General features: G+C 42.0%; 1 protein-coding gene across 3 annotated transcripts; it reads left to right on the top strand.

Moving 5' to 3' along the window:
- Nucleotides 1–1,235: 1,235 nt before the first annotated feature.
- On the top strand, nt 1,236–22,372 carry homer1b (homer scaffold protein 1b). 3 transcript variants are annotated; one of them, XM_079270148.1, is made up of 9 exons: nt 1,236–1,343; nt 6,533–6,689; nt 9,086–9,217; nt 11,094–11,186; nt 13,959–14,107; nt 19,063–19,219; nt 19,437–19,547; nt 19,672–19,752; nt 19,870–22,372. In XM_079270148.1, exons 1-9 carry the CDS (start codon nt 1,324–1,326, stop codon nt 20,059–20,061), a joined length of 1,092 nt encoding a protein of 363 aa, XP_079126274.1. In that variant the 5' UTR covers nt 1,236–1,323; the 3' UTR covers nt 20,062–22,372. The 3 variants fall into 3 exon arrangements, with proteins under 3 accessions (XP_079126274.1, XP_079126273.1, XP_079126272.1); XM_079270147.1 differs by lacking the exon at nt 1,236–1,343 and adding an exon at nt 6,136–6,396; XM_079270146.1 differs by lacking the exon at nt 1,236–1,343 and having other exon boundaries at nt 6,136–6,689.
- The last annotated feature ends 282 nt before the right edge of the window (nt 22,373–22,654 follow it).

Below are 22,654 nucleotides of genomic sequence, written 5' to 3'. Positions count from 1 at the left end.
ATAGACTTAGGTTATTCTAGAAATGGCTGACTTTATCCATGATATATGAACATCTTTATACTGACTAAGCTTACCCCTCCAATTTCCAGAATAACGTTTTCAGAATAAGATGTTGCCTCAAAATAAGTTTTGACTTGGATAGAACCAATTGTGTATTTAGAAAAATAAATTATTAAATCACAGAACAGCTCATATACCCGGATAAGAGATTATGAAGGAATAAGATGTTAAGAAATAACAAATGTATAATATTATAATGTGGTCTTAAGGGTGCATAATTCAGTCATTTTAAACCAAAATGCTGATTACATTACATTAGATCTATGTAGATTCAGAAATCTAAGGGAGGGAACTTACAAATAGGCTATTGCAGCTTTGGACTATTTTAGTATTTGGTGAGTAGGCCACTTACCAATACACTTCTTATAAAGCATCAACTGGCATCAGTCCCTTGAGCACGAAGTGACGTCACTGCGGAGGACGGTGTCGTGACGTAGGCAGTTCAATACTGACAGTGATCTGAGTAGGACGGAAGCGATGCATCAACCAGATGTGACGCGGTTTGGGGGGCGGGTACGCGTATGGGTCTGGATAGGCTGAGATCAATAAAGCACATACAGCTACAGCGTAGAAACAGGATGTTTTAATCAATGCAAACGACTTCACACACCAACTTTGAGAAGGAGAGCAGGCATTTGTCACGTGCATTAGCAGAAAAGGCATGAATGATGTTGCATAAGCACAAGTTGGTTTAGTCATAGCGACATCAGAAATCGGTTTATTATAGAAATGCAGAGGTAAAGCTGTGTGGAATAGCTGTAGTCTGGGCGAGAGAGTGGGGGTGTAGACTGTGAGCGAGAGAGAGAGAGAGAGAGAGAGCGAGAGAGAGAGACGCGCGCGGACAGTATGATTCTGTGCGTTATCAAGTGGCTAAATGAGGGTTGTCTTTCCCAGTAAAGGCAGCAGGGCTTCTCCACCCTTCCAGCGAGGATCTGTAGTTTTTACACGACAACAGCAGGACGCCTGTCGGATCTCCATTGGACTCCGCGCTGGATCTCCCTCCGCGCTACTGCTGCTCCATCACCAAACGCTCAACGCCGAAGGAAGAGACAAATTCTGATTTCAGTGCCATGTGCAGAACGACATATGTGTGATTTCATGCGGTGACAGTGGAAGGGTAATGGACCAGTTGTCATCAAATTCCTGCAGACGCACCAACGGTGAAACATTGAAGACGGTCGTGTAGAGAGAAGACCTTCATACGCAGCAGCCAACCTGCGAGATACGTTTTTTTGCCAGTGAAAAGGATCAGTAATCGCATCCATGTCAACCATAACAATGGGGTAAGTGTGCTTATTATACAAAGGGGTCCATTTCATTTCTTTCTGAATTTATATCGGCTGCGCCTGCTTCACATGTTATGAACTTCTCTCCCATGGAAACCACACCACGCATATCACAGTGACCCGGGCGTATGCGTAAAAATGTATCTCTCTGTCTTATATGACGTCCAATGAACTTGACGGTGGATATCTCAGGTCGGCTGTCTGTGTAGTTGAGTGGTGATCTTCTGACGGTCTTGATGTGTTGCTCACTAAAACAACACATTTTAAGACATTACATGAACATGTTCCTCTTTCTCCTCTGAATATGCTCCATTTGGTAAAACAGAAACACTTTAGGCCCAACATGCTGGCTCACAAATGCTGGTGCATAAGTGACCAAATCGTCAAACTTTAAGGATCAAAATAGGGAGCTAATCGGCAATGTTTCCCAAAGTGGAAGAATATGGGAGTTTGAGTGTTCTCACCTAAATGAAGCAAGACTTGAATTATATAGTTACACTGGAACAGAGTGAGAGTGAGAGAATGAGAGTGAATTAGAAAATGCTGTTTTCCTTGGTCTCCCTGTTCTGCTGTTTTCTCCCCTCCTACATTAAAGACAGTTATGTAATTCTGAAAGACGTATAAAAACTGCAATTCTTCTCAAATACTTTCAGAGTTCTGTGGTCTGATGTACTATCCTGTTCTGGGTCCTGTTCTATAAGATTTGGGAACAGTATAATGTCAGTAGCTACAATGCTTCACAAGGCTCCAGTGACAGAAAGCGGCTTCCTGTCTCTATGGCAGCACAGTGACCGCTACCTTACACCTCCTCAACAACAGGCACCCAACAGTAAAATATCTGCCCAGTGTACAGCACTGCTCATTTGCATTTCCCCTAACCCCAAGCTCAGCGGTCCATTTCGTTCATTAACGGCTGTCTCCTGCAGTTCATTGTGATTAATTGCACAGCAGGAGATTAACAACATGGCACAGGCATGGTACCATTTCAAGGCATCAGCCAAAACTCCTGCATTAACTATTTACAATACACTGGAGGCTTCCCAGGCCCCCACTCTGCCCTCCTACAGTGTGGGCAGCACATCATTCAGCAGTCTCCCACTCAGCTTCAGCTCTCCACTGGGCTCTGCCATACTGGTGACTAAGTTACTGTTACGCAAGCGACTCAATGACTCAAATAATTCGCAGTGAAATACATTGTGTACAGTGATTCAAAGCACTATGTTGCATACAGTGTGTGTGTTGAAGTCTGATTATGTGCAGATGAGATGAAAGCGCATATCTGTTGTCTAGCTGTAATGGCACAGACAGATTTCAGACAGACTTCCGTCCACGTGTCTCTAATGATGATGGCAAAGAGAAGAACATTAGTGTTGAGCGAGAACTGGAGATGCCTGTCAAAACTCTCTGGTGTGCTCTCACTTCCTTGGGCTAATACAATTAATGAACAGATGGACTCAGTTTATCTCCCTGTCTTTGTCTTTGTCTTTGCCTGTGTGGGTTTGTGTGTTCACGGGCACATTTTAGGTCATCGAAGCCGCTCCCACTAGATGGAACAACACAGAGCTCTCTCATTACTGAGCGCTCACTACCGTACATTAAATAAGATCTACTTGCATTCATGCTCTACCCTGTTGAATTAATGAACTCTGGAAACAAAGAAAACTCCAGGAGAGAGGCTGGGTGGAGGTGGCAAGGGAAAGTGCAAAATCCTGAGAAGGGCCGTTTGAATATGCTTCTGTTTCACTGTCAGTGTTTGCAGAAAGAGGGCCAGCGGTATGGTTACAGGGGACACACTGAAGTAGAAAAGAAAATGCCTTTTGTGGTATAAAATGATGTGCACATGCTTGTGTAAGCTGTTTGGTTACACACTGTGACTCAAAGACTGAGTGTTTACATCTGTGCATTAAACCCCTGAGGCACAAGAGGCGCTAAAGGACACACCTGTTGCAACTCCTGGAACTGCAGATGTGTTTGTGTGTGTGTGTGTGTTTGTTTTATTGTGAAATGCCCTGTAGGCATTGGTACAGTGTTGTTCACCGATTAATACCTATATTTTAACGTAAAAAACAAACTGGTATCTAGCCATGCAGGAAGCTTTTGTTGCATATTTACATCCATAACACCATTTTTTAAATTTATATCGTGGTCTACAAAATCCACTAACTGAACAGTTTTCATGGGACTTCTTTTTTTCAAGAAAAAAAATGTCCCTGTCAAATTTTTTTCAGATGTATTTTTTATTTGCCTTCATTGTACTGGGACGGAGACAGAAATATCTCAAAACCCGGGCAAATAAATATAAACTAGTATTGCTAGACACCACAAGAGGAAAATGAGAATCACTTACCCTTTTATTCACAACATACCCCAGAGCAGCCAATCTGTCCCCAAATCAGTCCACTTGTAACGTTGCTTTTTGTTTCGAAATTTAAAACCTGTCTTAGACAATAACTGTGATTTGATATGAAATAAACCTTTAACCGGTATAAAAGTTTTAAAGGTTTACTGTGAAAAATGAAACGTTTCTAAATCTATTCATTGCTCCAGTCTAATGAACTATTGGACATGATGTCATCAATTATAGTGAAGGACCATCTTAAAAAGAGCAACATTTTAGTACCACAATGTCAACATGAGCAACAACAATAACTCAATACTCAGTTTCCCAGAACACATAATTTCACATAAGAGTTAAAAAATTTGAATACTATATGTATGTAGTATACTGTACCACAATATACTGTATATTTCTTTGCATGATATGGCTCTTACACCATCCATCCATGAGTGTTATCATCATCCTCATCAGCAAGAGCACACTTACTCATAGGCACTAACATGCTTTTTCCTGAAACAACTCTTATTGGGTTTCTGAAAGTTCAGATTTGAGCAACCACAGTTCACATAATTGTTCATACCACGCTGTGTAGCAGTTTAGAGCTTCCCACTCCCTTCATCTTCTTCTCAGAGCTCCCTCCTCTTCTATACATCACCTCTCGTTCTTCTCATCCCTCCTGCCGGCCGCCTCTCTCTGTTTTAACATTCATGTTCCATCACCTGCCCTTGTGTCACACCATACACTCTGCATTCTAAACACCTCCTCCTCTTTCTCCTCTGTGTTTTTTCTTCCTCCTCCACCCTTTCTCCTGCAGTCCTACCACTCATTCGCCCACTGAAACTACCCCCTGGCTTACCCGCTTACTTTTCCTCTCTATTCTCCTGTCTCCTCATCCTGTGATTCCTCTGATCATGCCCCCCCTTCCTATATTGGGGTGTGCAGCTTTTGTTTTCACATCCACACTCGTGTATGCACTTCTCTCATGCACTGATGGGAGATAGACAGCCTTCTAAGGCTTTCATGCTTTTGTTGTGTCCCTGTTGCTCCCTCTGTGTAGCTGCCATGCAGCCTACATGCTACTGCCGGAGTTCAACGCTGGAGGGCAAGAGGATCAACGCGTTCTGAATTGACCTCTATGCAATCCCCTAACCGATAACTCTGGCTATTGGCTCACACCAGAGTCACTCTATAGTGGGAAGCATGTGTGAGGAGAGTGATGCCTTTCGCGTTATGGAGATGGCTGTTTTTGAGGAAGGAAAATCAGCAAAAGAATTATTGTTGGATATATTTTTTAAGAAAGCAGAATTTACTCTGAAATCACATTACATTATTTATTGTGTCTTTTAAAAGTACAATTGTAGGAGTTAGTATTTTTTACAACTGGTGGGTGTCGTTTGGTACAAACACCATCGAGAAACAAGAAGTTTGCCTCAGCTCCATCAAATTAAGCAATGAAAAACGATGACAGTTGCCAAGCGGCTATTGCACGGATCATACGGACAGGCTGTGCTGGTGTGAGTTGAAATGACTCACAGTTCCGCCACTTACACTGCTGTCGATGATTATGATAATTCGTGCACAGCACTCCACAAGCAGCTTTGTAAAGCGGCATTAATCATCCCAGATTCACTCTGACTTCCTATACTCTCCACATTCCCCATCATTCTCTTTCTCTTCCTGTCTAACTTCCCTCTCTCTCTCTCCCCCCCTGTCTCCATGTTTTTCTTTCTTTCCCAGTCTTGGCTAATCACACACAGGAGGGGTGCTGCTGCTGAATTTTAATATTCATTTATACAGCAAGCCTTTGATGTCCCCCATCACCCCCTCAGTGCAGTGTAAGCACTTCTCTATCTCCTGCTCTGCCAGCACTGCCAGCCCAGAATATCTCCCTCTGCACCCTGCACTTTGAGTGTGTGTGTGTGTGTGTGTGTGTGTGTGTGTACTGACTGTAGATATTACCCAAGAAGCCCCAACAATGCTGGAATATATGAGGGCATGGTGAGAGCTAAGTGAGGAGTGAGGGATAAATAGACAAAGGGTGAAGGTGGCGCATGAATGAATAGTTAAAAATCAAAGATGACGATATATGATATCATAAAATATTATAATCTCCAACATTAATAGTGATTAATCCTAACTCTGGGTTGAGTGTCATATAATGGTCAATAAGGAGTTAAGTAATCTTAAACTGAGCCCATCATGGAGTTTTGATCATCTACTGATCTGAGCTACAGAGACACAAATCCACATTTACACGTAAATACTGATTCATGATTCTGGGCCATATTGTGTGCATGTTTGTATATGCATTATGTTTGTCTGTGTGGAAACTGCAGCTCTGTGGGGTGGGTCTTTGGTAGTTAACTGTAGCCTACTGTCTATATTTAGCCTTAAACCCTCTCCTTTCCCTTCTGTGCTCCCCTGTGTGACCCTCGCTCTGTGCTGCAGGCGTTGCCATATCGGAGCATGGAGAGACGGCGCTGGCTTACAAAGATTGAAAGACAGAGTTTCTATTGAAAAGCTGCATGCGTTTAGTGTATTGATTTACAAGCGGCGGTGATGTCAGAGATGAACTTTAGACTTAACGTGTATGCGGGAACTCTGCTGTAGTTTGACGGCTCAGTTAGCTTGTTATCCATGTATAGAGTACAAGACAATGAGTACATGTAGTCGTCCTTTGACAGCCTCTCTTTCGTGTAACTATGGAGGATGGTGAGTTGGTAATTCGGTTGCCGGGACGATCTGACTCCCCCGTGGACAATAGGAGTTGCAGTGCTGGCGCTGGGTTTGGTGAGACGTTGGTGTTGCGGCACCAGGAGGTTCACCACTTCTTCTTCGTCCCCTTCAGGGAGCAGCCCATCTACAGCACGAGGGCTCACGTCTTCCAGATTGACCCCAACACCAAGAAGAACTGGCTGCCCACCAGCAAGCATGCCGTCACGGTCTCCTACTTCTACGACAGTACGCGCAATGTCTACCGCATCATCAGCCTGGATGGCACCAAGGTGAGCGGTTGATTCTGATTGTTACACCTTACAAACTTTTGTCGCACACAAAACACAGATTTGATTTTGCCTCCCATACTGCATCCATTGTGATTTTTAATTTCTGCCAACTGACGAGGTTTTATTAAGATGTCAAACAGCACTCTGGGAGATTTTAGTGGCACTGTGATCTACTGCGTGTCAATGATGTTAATAAGCACTGCGCTGGAATCTAATGTGCTAACGCACCTTAAAAGAGATCAGCATTGAAACCTGTCCCGAGACTGACGGCTCATGTTTCATTGTGCGTAGGCATGCAACTACTGTGTTTGTGTGCGCATGTCTGTGCCTGTCTGCACTTCAGAGTCCACACTTTCTGTCTCAGGATATTCTTATTAGAGAACCGAGAGGGATACTTCTGCTGGGCATGGTGTGATTTATAGGCACGGACCAGTCCTCGCCAGTTATGGAGAGAGGAGGGGTGAAGTTAAATGAGAGAAACAGATGACAGAGTGAGAAGAATGTGTGGTCGAGGAAATAACAAGAGCGGCAAATACAGGAAAGTGTGACGGTAGGGGATCGAGATGGACCGATGGGAGTAGATAGTTGATCACTAAATTCAACTATTGTGTAACACACACACTCACAGACTGCTACCCCTCCCAAACTCATCGTTATGTATTGATTCCAACCAGAAAGCCAAGCATTACATAACACTGCTAATTGATCAGACATTAATTTGTTCTCCATTAGTGTTATTTAAGGGAGGTTGGATTATATAAGATCTAGAGATATCCTTATATTTGAGCTCTTGTAAATTAAAAGAAATAAATCTTATTTTCAACGAATCTATTGAAGGCACAAACACGTCTCTCAATACTTTCTGACTTCCACAATCCTGTCTGTTGCACTACGCTCAAGCCCATTGGTTCCGACTGAAGATATTAATCTTCAGAAACCAGTGAAAAGCTTCAATCATTTCATAAAATGTGTTTCTCAAACAGGAGTAAATAGTGCAGTTGTTGATGACTATTTTCAGCAGCAAATTTAGTGAGTTATGAAGTATTTATGGCAGCGGAACGGTGTGCTGTATGTGGGATTGACTCAAAGAAAACAAGAATGCCCATAATGGGCCTTTAGATGAACTTGGGGAGTCCAGGTTTATCCTTTCAAAGCAATGTGACAGCCAGTGCAACAGTGTGGCTCACTGATGTGTCTGTAATAGTTTTTGGACAACAATACAGGTAAATGGCACAGAGGATTAAATTACACATTGGATACACATACAATACTTGTTAGTAGGATCGGTACATTGTCGGTTTTGGTCTTTTCATGGGTTTTGTTGACAATAAGGAAAATGTAAAATATTGCCAGACTTACAGTTGAAATTCAAGCTCTCAATATTTCAGCGTTCACCAACTTTCAGATTCAGTTTTTTACTTTTTCCACGACCACCTCATTTCCTAGTATCTCCCCATCAGATGTTTCTGCCGCTGTGCCTCTCTGCCATCACTCTGTGTGTGTGTGTGTGTGTGTGTGTGTGTGTGTGTGTGTGTGTGTGTGTGTGTGTGTGTGTGTGTGTACATGCTCATGTTGGTGTAGGTCTTGTCTAACTAACCATGGATCACTGAATCCACAGCTGAAGGCTTTAAAGTCAAACTCAGCTGCCCTCTGTTAGCTATCCATGCATGGATTTTATTGTGTTGGTGGTTGTGAGCTGCACTGCTGCAGACCAGAAGCTATATACTGTTCTCTCAGGCTTCCCTTGTGTACACACACACACACACACACACACACACACACACACACACACACACACACACAGAGAAACAGCACTATTTGTTCTGATGAAGTATAGGACTGCAACTATGATGAATTATAATTTTTTGACGAATTGATAAATGATGTAATCTCCCGGCACAGACCATTCACACACAATATAAATTTGTTCAACCACACACACTTCACATTTAAGAAGCTGGAAGCGTGAATGTTGCATGTTGCTTGATAAACATCTTAAATGATAACTTGATTACTGAAATTGTTGGCGATACATTTTCTATCAATTGACTAATTGGCTCAGTGTTTTGGCACTACAATACTGTTTGGAGAGTCTGAAAGACACATGATCAAGGCACTAATACCAACAGTTACAGAACGATTAAATAGAGATGCAATATGTCAATTGTGTGTTCTCAAAAATATAATGTTTAATTGATATTTTCATCTGTAGTCCTGATTTGTGCTGTGAGTAATCTTCATTCAGTCATACAAAAAGCACATACTTGGGGCTAAAAATTGTCCTTGGCTCTTCATTTGATCCTCTCTCTAGTACTCACACATAGACCTTACACACATGAAACTGCAGAAATTAAGTTGATTTAATATGTATTAAGTGGGTTCCCTATGTCCTGCAGGCAATAATCAACAGCACCATCAGTCCCAACATGACGTTCACAAAGACCTCACAGAAGTTTGGCCAGTGGGCGGACAGTCGAGCGAACACTGTCTACGGCCTGGGATTCTCCACTGAGCATCATCTAGCCAAGGTACCGCACACACACACACACACACACACACACACACACACACACACACACACACACACACACACACCAACCACACATCAATCACGGGGAGGCTTCTCTTTTCTTCTTCTCCCTCAGTCCCAGAGAGAGGATGGTATTTCAACTTTTTATTCCAGTTGCTATAGCTTCTTTCAAGGTGTAGAATCTGCTTGGCAGTTAGCCCTAATGAGGCTTTTTTCTGTGTGTTTATGAAAGTTGTGCATATCTGTGTGTTCACTGTGTGTGTGTGTGTGTGTGAGAGAGAGTAGGTGGTGATTTCTCTCCTCTGCAGTATGATTAAGCTCTATCGTGAATCGGGTAGGCTTACACCATTCCCACTGTCAGAAGAACACACACACACACACACACACACACACACACACACACACACACACACACCCCCACACACAACCATCAAACTCAATAGTATAAACTGTGATGTCCTGAAATCAAAGACATTTCCTGATTCATATCATATACTGGACTTTAATAATATTGTCAGGCCTCAGCTACCAATTGATGGAGTGTCTAATTATGTGACTTTAAGGCGTCAGTTACCATAGAACAATATGCACACTCTGGTCTTTTTTCCAGGTAAATAAAGGAGTAAAGTTATTTTCCTATTGTATGAATGTAATGTATTGTATGAATGAATGAACATGTAATATTCTAATAGTGAATCCGTTTTCTTTTTCAACTTTAGACCACATAAATGGTCTAATTGTTAAAACTGCATATAGATAGACCTCAGATATGGTTCCTCTCAACATGGTAATTACCACTGTGGATCAGTCAAACCAAACATGCTACATTTGAAGCCATTTTTTTAAATTACTTTTTATATTTCAATGGTTTTGTTTTCTCTGATTTGTGACGATGATGTATGCTTACAGTGTACATTGATATGTTACCATAAGCTTTATTTCTTTACAAAGTCTCATTTAGATCAAGAAATATATTAAACGTCTTCAAATGTACAGCGTGTTTGGTTTGATTGATTCACAGAGTCTCGTGTTGAGAGGGACTATGTCTGACGTATATCAATGTGCAGTTTTAACAGCCAGTTAAAAGTATTTTATATGGTCTAAATTTGAAATAATCAGATTCTCCTCTCAGATAACTGCAGTGCCAAACACTCCTGGAGCACTTACACTGAAAACTACGGCATTTCGATCACTGGACCAGAACTATTATATTGCACTGAAGTGAAAAGATATTGAGTTACTTATTGGAACTCCACTAATAGTAGACACAAGACCGGCTTCAGTGTTGTCAATTCGATTTCCTCGCCACTCAGCCCTCTGCAGTACTGGATATACTAAATTACTCTGTAACACTGTGGGAGTCGTGTCGGTGATGAACCACACCCCAAAGGGACATTGGGGAAATATGCCAGGATGTTTATATTTGCTCAAAGCCCCTCAGCTGAGCTCACCTTACTGCTTCAGGATCGCTGGATGGATCTTTGCCCTTGACGAAAATAACCCCGGAGATCAACTTCAGCCCCCAACAACTTCTGATTAAAGACAAAAACTCAACCAGGAAACCACAATGGCTACTTTGTTCTGTGAGTGTGTGTGTGTGTATATGTCTATGATATAGAGGTCACTAACGGTGAGCTAGTTAGCTCATGTTTCTGCTGAGGCTTTATGGGTAAGGGCCATCTTTTCTAAGTTCAACTGTGTCTCTATTGGCAGCAGATTTACCCTATCCTTCACGTCTGACCTATTACACGCTGATCTGTGTGTGTGTGTGTGTGTGTGTGTGTTTGTCCATGCACATAGGGCTTTCCTACACAGATTAAACCACAGTATTGTATGAATTACAGTTTATACTTATGGCTGTCCTCTGTGTCCAGTTTGCAGAGAAGTTTGCGGAGTATAAAGAAGCAGCACGGCTCGCTAAAGAGAAGAGTCAAGAAAAGATGGACATGGCCACGTCCCCTTCTCAGGTACGTTCAGTACACACCATCTTAACCCCCTCCCCCTAATTCCTAACCTTTTTTTCAGCCTACTAACCTCCTCCTGTCACAGGCATGGTGTGTATAATGAACAGCTGGTGAACAGGTCAACCAAAGAATATTTTTTCCCTTTGCTGTTGTTTAGTTTGATCCATTTTCAGACGAGGCGTAGAGGCAAATTCATGAAAATAGATACAAAAAAATACCTTTTTAAGGAGAAAATGTTTTGAAAAAGATGATGCTAATGGTGGAAGAGTATTCAGATCCTTTACTTTAGTAAGGACCAACACATTAATGTGAAAATACTCCACTAAAGTCCTTTATTCGAAATAATACTTAAGTTACAGCACAAAAGTATCAAAAGAAAAGTTATTTAAATATCTATAATTCTTGCAGTATTTCCCCTCTAAATCATCTTTGAAGTTTAGAGGGGAAATACTGCAAGAAAACTCCAAAGCCAAACAATAACCAGTAAATATATCTGTTGAATAAACGTAGCTGAGTAAAATATTATGGTACAGTTTCTCATGTATCCACCCATGTATGTACCTATTATAAGAAAAAGACAAAGCTGTCTGTGGACTCTCTATGAATTGGGGAGCATAATTAGCCTATATGTTAGCTACTTGTTTGTGTGGGATAGCAACTGAGTGTTTGAGGGCATGTGTAACTGCATCTGCGAGAAAATTAGCTTGTTTCAGAGGAGAATCCCCAGAGAAATCTGTTCTGTAATCTAAAGGCTGTTAACAGGCTTCGTGTCCTCTTCTGTTCGTTATGGAGGCTAGGGGAGAAACCCCCCCGCTGTACTACGGTCTATTACTTGTACTATTAATGCTGCGGCCCCCATGAAATGCCACTGTACCTTATGCTTCCCATGGGAGGATGTTTTTAATGAAGCCAAGTGGACAGCTTCGCTCTCATCAGGGGTTGAAGAGTGCATGTGCGCTGGCCACTACCTCGGTGGTGAAACTGGAGGGATTGCTGTTCCCGTAAAGGCTGCAGCCTTCCTGCTATAAGCCTGCAGTGCTCTACTCGAGCTGGCTGCTCTATTTCACCATCCTGAAAGTCACGGTTTCACCCACCTGCCTGCTGGCTTTCTTTCTCCTCCAGAACCTCTCTTTTCTCCCCTCTTAATACAAGAAACAGAGACTAGAAAATATGAGAGAGGAATTGTTCCACTAAAACAAGATGAGAAAACACAGAGCTAAATGCTATATGCTGGTCCCAATAGGCCAGACCCCAGTGGACGTGCAGTGGGAACAGTTATTAAATGGTATACTAATCAATGTGGAGCGCAAACTGTTACGCTATATTCTTTCTCTTATCTCCCCCTTCCTTCTTGTCCATTAGAGACATACAGGCAGTGCCATTGTGCTACTGTATCGTGCTCAAGCCCCGAGTCTTAATAGCTTTGTTTTATGTGCGAGCAGCAGCTAAATGATTTGTCTCTCGTATAATTCTGTGGTTGTATGGGATATAAAGATAAGCATTAATCTGTAATTCTGCAATTTCCCAGTGCTATAAGCTATTTAACGGCCTATAGGCATGTGCAACTGTTCACTAAGTCGCTTACAATTTTAACACCAGAGCAAGAGCTTTATGAGTGTGAGAGACCTCAACCCCCCTAAAATACATAAACATCGCTCAGGTTAATTATTACGCATTTCATAATATAACATAAGTTAATTAATTGTAGTGATTAATTATAAGTACTTTTCTGTACATTGTGTGAAATTATTTGTTTGTTTAACAATTAGTACATTTATAGAAAATGAAATGAAAGCCATTTTGATAATTTGATACAAAAATCCAAAATTCCACTGGTTTCTGCTTCTCAAATACGAGTTGCTGTTTTTCTCTATTTTCTAAGTTTTGAACTGTTGGGCTAACAAAACTAGACAGTTAAACACGTGATCTTGAGCTCTGGGCTTTAAATGTTATCGTGTAAAAATGAATCGATGAATCGTAAAACATAATTGACGGGTTAATTAGTTATGAGAATAGTTGTTCGTTTCTGCCCTGAAGTGGTGGTCCTAGCTCATGCTTAATATTATCAAGTTATTCTCTATTTGAATCACTGTTTCTGCTTTTGGTAATGTTAAACACACCAGTAAGCTTGAGGCTGTGTAAATGCAATTAAGAACTTCTTCTGACCTCACGAGGTTTAATCATTACTAGTTAATATTATTGACATTAGAGGGAATCATACAGCGATTTATTTATATGGAAATGTCACAAATGTCTAAATTTGACAAGACAGTTTTGGGGCTTTTAAAACACAATTGTTTCGTGTAGAGATACACAGATACTGATATTGGATATCGATCCGAAACTCAATCAAATAGCTGAATCAGGTATCAGTGACAATTGGCAGATCTAATGTTGGATACAAATATTTAAATAAATAACAATTAAGTATATTTATATCTCCTGTATTTATTTGTTGCATCTTGATTTACAAAGTTAGGAAAGCAATGTTGAGCCTGATGTTGCCTGACCATAAAATAATGATCCCAGTCACTACACACAGCTTATTAATTAAACACTTGTATCGGATCGGTACTTAGGATCGGCCTACACCCAAAAGCCCAAGTATCGGCAGCGGGACTGATTAAGTCAGAAACGTGCATTCCTAGTTTCGTGCCTTGATCACGACTCACAATTTGAAGAATAATAAAATTATTAAAATAATTAAATCGTGTTTTATTCATTTTTTGATGTCTAACTGGCAGTAACAGCTGAACAACTTTGTTTCACATGTAGGAGTCTCCAGGAGGTGAGCTCTCGTCACCACTGACCCCTGTGACTCCGCCCATGGAAAACATCAACGGCACGGATGACATCTGCGACACAACTCCCAACTCAGACACCCGTCCAGAGCCATCTCAGAACGCACTGGCCTTTGCACACAGGTACATCCCGCATGGTGATGTGTTCACTGTCCCATCTTCTCATGCTTACCACAGTACAGGTGTAACAGTCTGACCATATACTCTCATAGATTACACTCAAAGAACACTAAAATACATTCATTATTATGATTCTTTTCTCTGTTTTTCTGTCTGAGGCACAGAACTATTCACCCCTCTTCTTCCATGTCTTTCTTTTCGTCTGCATGCACCAATTTATGTTGCACGTCAGCATGGTAGTGAACTACTATTCACGGCTGCTCTCTCGTGTTTTTCCTCTCTAGGGAGCAGTATAAGACTTGTCGGGTCTGCTCTTTCTGATAGGGACGTCATTACAAGTCCTGACTACTGCGACATCTACGCAAAAAACAAAAAATGTTCAGGCACAAACTTTCTCCAAAAATAAGAGCCTGAATGCAGGCCAGCAACAGGGAGGGTCTTCTTTACAAAACTTGGTGCACTGCTTGTTTACTAACTGCTAACAAACGAGGTTAAACAGCACACCATCACTCCAGTCAGGAGGAATATTGGTGCAATGAATTATATCATTCCTAATCACACGCTGTCACTTCACATGGACCAGCAAAATACGTTACTTTAAGTGTTTCTCGGGAAAGAGGAATTATTCAACTTAATATTTTTGTCCAATCTGAGCATGCTTGGTAAAAGGAAAATCTCACATTTATTTATTATACTATTTATATGTTTGCCGACTACAATGCAATAATATCTTTTTAAATGCAAATTAAAATCTTTTGACTGTTTGATGCATTAAGGAATATGTGACGGTGTCACTTCTATGCATGCAGCACCACTGTTACGTTGTATACGTTCCTGCTGTTTTTGTGTCCTGTCAGTTGACTGAATATTGAAATGGTTAATTCATATTCCTTTTTTATTGTTCATACTACAGTAGATTGTGTTAGATAATAAGGTCAAAGTGACATGTAAATTGTTTTGATTTGTATAATGGCTTTCTGAAGAGGTGTGGCTGTGTGGTTCACCAAAAAGGTGTCGATGAAGCGTTTATGTAAGACTTATATAACATACTGTGGGTAGTGGGAGGCAGAGAAAGAGCAAGACAGATGGACACACAGAGAGTGTGTGTGTGTGTCAGAAGCTGGAAAGAGAGAACGACAGAGAGTGTATTGTATAAAGTCTGCACATGAGTCACTGATACCTAAACATCCACCCACTGCACACACGCTACAACAAATAAACTGAACAGGAGGGCACGGATAATGACTTTGAATCATTTGAGCGAGTGAAGAGTTTTTTTTCTCAGGAAAGGAAATGTTCCTTTTATCTACTGTCACCTGTCGTCGACTGTACACCGAGGTCTTTTCACTTGTAAAATCGCTGTAATCTCATTTCATTATTTCTCTGGCTGCGATTCTTATTAATTAAAGATATCAATCAATGGCTTAATGTATTATCATTCTTTTTTTTTTGCTTAACGGTGGGTGTCTGAGAGGAGACTTAAAATTTTTTAAATATTTAAACATCATTGTGGAGATCTTTTGCGACGGAGTTATTTTTAATTGTTTGTTGAAGTCTCTAAAGCTGTGACAAGCTCAAGTGCAAACGCTTATAAATCCCTACCGCTACATCATGAACTCGGTAAGGCTACACAGATCTGAGTGTGCAGTGAGAGCAGAATGTAGAGAGGACACCCACTGCCTGCTGCAGCCTTGCTGCTGATGTGTCTATTTATGCTGCATGCGTGGGAGACCGGGTCGACTCTCGGCATTCCCTATGGCAAGCATGGACGTAACAAGCAAACCTCTCACATTCTCTCAGAGGCATATGCAGAGAGGGTAGATGCTAGGAGCGTTCAAATATTTCACCACATAACCCTCTTTTTTTCTGTTCTCTCTATGATTCATTCTTCTTCCATTTAACATCTTACACATGCATCATCTCACATGTCTATCACCTTGTACTGTAGCCCCTTCAGCATTTCATGAACCTTAAGCTGCAGTTCGAATTTATTGTCTGTCAATTTGTGTAACGCGTATACGCTTGTAGTTTATTTTATAGTCAAAAGAAAAGAATAAAAGTGTTTGTAGTGTATTTTGAACGTGTTAACTTGTATATTAGGCATGAGGGTTCAGACCCACATATATGTACACACTGGCGCTGTCTTTTTGCACCGGACCTTTATGATCTTGGTTTTTGTCTTTGCCATGAGTCTGGAATTAGATGAAGACTTATATTCATAACATATACACCACTCTGCTGCTTAGTGGGGCTGTGTAGGCAGGTTTGTGTGGGTGCATATGGCAGCGGAAGAGAGAGGAGGAGGAGATGCAGCCATTTGCAGGGCTGTGAGAAGTTTATTTTTTATATCGCAGGATGTAGGTGTGTTTGGCAGGTCTGCAGTGGAGTCATTTTGACTGGTTTTCTGAATACTGGAAGACTTTTTGTTGGGACTGCCTCGGCTGTATGTGAATGGTCTTCTGGTGTTCGTGGATGTAGGCGTCTGCCGGTGGGTTTGTGGTAGGCTTGTGTGAGCGGAGACGGTGCCGGTGTCTACGAGCGCCTCCGTTCCTCCAGTGCTGCCATGGCAACCGCTCTGGCTCCCTGCTCGCTGAAGAGCTCTGTGAGGAGGAACAACCGAGCTGACGACGCACAGCGGTCAGGACACGCATTCAAGTTTATGTTTTGTGTTTTTGTATATGTATTGAGCCTGGGAGGAGAGTTATACTTTACATTGGGAAGTAGCAAAACCAAAAACAGAGTGTCGATGTTTTATTCAAGGGTCATGGCTTGTTGGCAGTGTGTACAATCAGCAAAATACATCGTAAATTCAATTAGAAAAATGTATGAATTCATTTAAAACCAGTTTAAATAATCTAAATAAATACAATGCGAAAGTAAACTGACACCACACAAAATCTGGTCCTGTGCTGTGTCTCGTCACGTCTGTTGTAGCAGAATAAACTCTCACAAAACAGATAAAAAACGGATCCAATTGAATCTGTAAAATAGATGCAATCTTCTCTACCAGATACAGAATTTTAGAGTCTGTGATTCAAATTTATTTTATTATAGTATTCAAAAACATTGCAAAATTGCCGAACAATCTCAAGCTGACGCAAGAAAATTATTGTTTCTACAGTTTAACATCACAGTTGGCTCTTACATGACAAGAAGTGCAATTATAACAAAATTATATAATTATCAGCAGCTAGAAAATATCATTAGCGAATAAAATCCTCATGATAAGGCAATCACATTGAGTAAATAGCCACATCATCTTTACAATCAGCAGCAGTTCATTGACACAGTAGCAGCTAACTTACCCACCGTGTTTCTCACACACCTTCAGCTCTGCTCTGCTGTCCTCAGCCAGAATTGTGCCCAGGTGGCCCCCTGAGACCTTTCAGCCAGACTCTTTTAATGAAGACAAACACCAGTGTCAAAACATCTTGCACTCTTGTCTCTCCTCTGATTCTCCCTCCATCGCTCTCGCTTGCTTTCTCAGTCTGTCTCCATCTTCACATCTTGACGTCTCGCCTGCTCTCCTGCTCTGCGAGCTGGTGTGTGTGGGGTTTATACATTGGCGTGGCTGTGTGCCTTGGTGACAGCATCGCTCCACAGCATCGCTCTCACACGTGTGTGTGAGTGGTTGTGTGTCAGTTGATATGTGTAGGATGAAGTGTCGTCTCCCTCCTATGCGTCACACACGCAGACACACTTGCACTCACAGAGGGGGTGGCTGTTGTGTAAGAACCGAAGGCACCGTGGGAGTCCAGCGTGAATTAGTCCTGGGTTTTCTCTCTTTTACACTTTAGAGTGGGTGTATGCATAGTGGAGTACTGCTGCAGTGTGAGTATGTATGTGTGTGTGTGTCAGCGAGGGGGCGGAAACTGAAAACAACATTGTCATGGGTCATACACAGACCCTCAACATTTCTTGAGCAAGCCAAGCTTGCTTTTGTGTTGTTCTGTGGATCTGTTTCCACCGCTGTGAAGAATTACTGTGAAGTATGTGGGAGTAGGAGCTTCTTTTCAAAGGTACTTGACTCAGTGTCGGTACTCAACAGCGTTTAGGTCTCTCATACAATCTCCCACTCAAGTCAGACATTATGTCAGAGACAGCGAGTGGGCATTATTAAAATCTTAACTGAATGCCTGCAATGCTCACATTTAACAGGGGAGATGCACAGCGGAAGCATTTTCCCTCCAGAAAGTTGAGTTTGTACATATATCTAATATTACACGACAGCATTACTTCTACCGAACTATCGACTACCCAGACCATGTGCAAACATTTTCTTTCACCAGTGTCTTTCTCCCACACATGCCTCTCCATCATGCAAGTCGATCACTTTTTCCCTTATCTCTCATCTCATCTTCTCGTCTGTGAGTAGCTGGACCAGATTAGGCTCCAGCCAGTCTGACGATATAATCTCAGATTACAACTCGTGTGGCAGACAGCTGCTTTCACAGCTACAGGCCAGGAAGTGGTGACCTCCAATTTGAGTGCCCACGGCAGCCTTCGTTAGCTTTTAGTGCTGGGGCAAAACTGGATGGAAGGATGGATGGATTTTTGAATGGTCCCCAGCAGTACAGGCCTAGGAGCTTGAGTGGTTGTGTGGCTCTAGGCTTAACCTACTAAATGTGAATCAAAGATACACAAAAACACTCAAAATGACCACAAATAGATGCAAAATGACCACAAAGAGCCAACAGGACCACTAAGAGACTTAAAACATATCTGTGTCCACAGTCCTGTATTCTCATAATCGATGGATGGATGTTTTACAAACAATAATGGTTCTAATATGTTGTAGAAAAATACACCTTCACATTCACAACTTAAGTTTTGTGGAATCAGACATCATGCGCTTTCAGAATCCCACATCTTACATCCATAGCATGAAAACATGAACACTTATTATCTTATGTTGCTTTTGGTAAACTGACAGGAATGAACCTCTCTGTGTTCTGTAGCCCTGCCATGACAAAACACTGGGAGGCTGAGCTGGAGGCCCTAAAGGGGAACAATGCCAAGCTAACTGCAGCTCTGCTGGAGTCCACAGCCAACGTCAAACAGTGGAAACAACAACTGGCCGCCTACCAGGAAGAGGCCGAGAGACTACACAAACGGGTGAGGGATGGGGCACAGAACTGCTTGCTTGTGTGATTAATTAATTCATATCAAATGGGAGGGAATAAAAAACAGAGAGGGCAGATGATTGTTGGCATGAGGGAGAATAAAGAAGAGGTAGTCTGGTAATAAAAGATGGGTTGAGATCATGATTCTGTTGTGTCCATCTGCCGTATCTCTGTGGATCTAAATCTTGATCTCCATCTTGTCCTTTTAGGTGACGGAGCTCGAGTGTCAGAGCAACCAAACACCAGCGATGAAATCCCAGAAGACTGAACTCAACCAAACTATAGAGGAACTGGAGAATGCACTAAGGGATAGAGAAGATGTGTGTTTGCATGTGTGTGTGTGTGTGATTGGGGGAAGTGCCCTGCTTGAAATGTTTTGGCTCATGCAACAACACTCTACATTCATGCTCCGCAGCCTTTTAATCTGCTTTTTATGTCCTCCAGGAAATGGAAAAATTAAAAGAGGAATTGGAAAACATGAACGACCTGATGGAGCAGAAAGACACACTAACCCAGAAACTTGAGGTGAGCGATACAAATATGCATTGAACATGTAGCTGTTTCCCAATCAGCACATCCTACACTTATTATTTACCTCCTAACGACACAAACCTGCCAACAATGCTGTCTCTCCTTCTCCAGGAGACAGAGCTGCGCGGTCGGGTGCTGGAGGAGCAGCTGGCGGGGGCCGAGCAGCGGCTGGAGGAGAACCAGGAGGAGCAGGAGAATTTCAGGAAGAGCCTGCGGACGCTGCTGGAGCTGCTGGACGGCAAGATCTTTGAGCTGACGGAGCTCAGAGACACCTTGGCTCGGCTGATAGAGGAGGCCAGCTAGAGACTGAGCTGCCTAATCTTCACAGACAGAGCCATTTGATCATTTACATACTGACACCCGCAACTCACACACTTTGATTTAACCCACCATGCCCCCACCTTCCTCCTACACTCCACGCACATTAAAACTGAGACACTACACTGCCCCAATTCTGATTTAGTTCAAAAAGGGCAGCTAACTCCCCAACTTACCTTGGCGGCATCGAGCTCCAACCAACCGCAGTCTCATCTGTAGTTCAAGACAACGCAGGTGCTACCTCATCTTGCCTTCTGATTTGGCTGGTGTAGGCGTAACCTTGGTTGAGTTGATCTCTTCAGAGGTGGAGGTGCATGTTGTGGCACACTGCAACTGCCCCCCAAACCACCCACACACTCTCAAAGAGTTAACTTGAGCTCTGTGCCTCAGCAGTGCCATCTGCTGTTTGACCGAGGGAGCTGCACCACAGCTTGCAGCATCACAACATCACACACACACACACACACACACACACACACACACACACACACACACACACACACACACACACACACACACACACACCCCTTTTCTTCCTCTCCAAACTGCCCCCCCGGGGAATGTTGAAAGTCATGTGGAAATAATTGCTGTTAAGACTCAGAGAACTGCGCCAAAGCTGCCAAATCCCCCCAAAATATTGTCCTCTAACTAGCAGATGCTTTGATCCAAAGTGACTTACTGTACAGAGAAGTGCTGAACAGAGAAACAGAGTCCCATGTTTGAGCACGGGCTGCCAGCGGAGTGTCAACAGAACACTAAAGGCTGGCTCAACGAATCGGTCTTACCTGTAGGCCAGGGCGCACAGGGCTGCTGGGAAATGAAGTTTTGTTTACTTATCCAGAATGACTGCTTGTATCCACACCCTATTTAAAATCTGACATGATAGATGACTATTGAATCTTGCAGAGGTATTGTTCATGCCACACTGAAATTTTAAGGGGGCATGTGCCCTGACTTGAGAATTCCTGTATCCAGACTGCTTCCACCGTCGCAGACACCTGACCTGTCTTCCTGCCAAACTCAGTGTGGCGTGTGTCCCCAAATAAGGCCTGACCTTCAACATAACGTGTTGCCTTCAAAGCACGTATGCGTTGACACATGTTTGTATATAATATGTGTGTGTGATTTGTGCTGTGAGAGAAAGACCCTGTTTTTGGACATCAAGGCCCACACACACAAACACTGAGCAATACCAGACAGGCTCTATACAACACCTCTATATTACTCTATCAGGTACTCTACTCAGTGGACTCATGCAGATAGGTCAGATGCAACTCAGCTGATACCCCCCCCCCCCCCCCCCCTGTCCGACAGAAAGTGAACTACTGTTGACCGCGAACCTGTGTGGTCGAAGTAGTGCTTAGTGAAGGGCTTACAGAGTGTCATCTACGTGTTCGTAAATCTCCACCGTCAGTGAAACTGGCCACAGATTTTCACTCCTCACGGGTGAATATAGAACTGTACTCAGTTTCTATTCTTTCTTTTTTTTACACAGGCTATAACACTGATGATATAATTATAGAACTGTATAAGGTAACTTTCCACTCATGACATTGTAAATGAATGGATGGATAACTCAAATGCAGTAACGCCCTGCAGTGGCTTATTGTTGTGTTTTAACCAATGGAAAAGTATTGCATCGTTATTTTTGAGTATATATTCTGTAGGTGAACAATGAAAACCTCTTCAATATATATTTAAAATGCGTAACAACACAATGTAAACACATAGTGTTAAACGTTCTGTCCTGAAACATACACTGCTGAAGCAGCTCATGTACCGGTAAAATCTAAAAAACTGCATCTGAAAATGAATTTCTTTAAAATCTTGACATTTCTAAAAAGCGATATCCTCTCATGAAATTCGGCTTATTCTACCTTTCAATTGAGCGCCCTGTTTGCACTATGTTAACACTGTTGTAACTACATTATATACCAAGAGATTTGCATTTAATACTAGCACAGCATAATTATTTAATGCCAATATTGTAGTTCGTTACACAGGTTAATACACTGGAATAAGACCCATGTAAAGGAAGTTACACATTTTTTTTCTTTCTGGTTTAACGTTGACGGTCGAATGACAGAGATGGAACACCCTGATGTTAATGCTATTGTTAATGAATGCCTTTGTACAGTAGTGGATAAGAAGCTTTTCATTCTCCTGTTTTGTAATTTATGGTATTTAAATGTAGGTATTATTATTGTATTTAGAGGTATGACGACTGAGAAGACTGGCAATATTTTTGACTATTTAAAGTAATTTTGAACTCATGATATTAAAGAGGTACCTCAGGCTTATGATGTTTGTAGATTGGTGAGACTTGTGTGTTTACAGGTGAAAGGATTTACCAAATGCTGGTGAAAAACAATCGGGAGACGCACCTGTTGGTGCTTCAGCCAAACTAAATCCTTTGTTGAATTCCAACAAAGACAGCCCAACCAGGCTGAGAACACACCTCTGTGAACTGAGAAATGCTATGTTTTATATTCAAATACAGAGACAGCAGAATTCAGTGTGTGCAAATTGCTTCTGTTCTTTGTTTTTTAAGAAACGCATTATTAACTAAAGTATTCAA

The sequence above is a fragment of the Melanostigma gelatinosum genome (assembly GCF_949748355.1).
Source record: "Melanostigma gelatinosum genome assembly, chromosome: 6".
In the NCBI taxonomy this organism is placed as follows: Eukaryota; Metazoa; Chordata; class Actinopteri; order Perciformes; family Zoarcidae; genus Melanostigma; species Melanostigma gelatinosum.
This window is presented reverse-complemented; position numbering and strand designations above follow the sequence as displayed.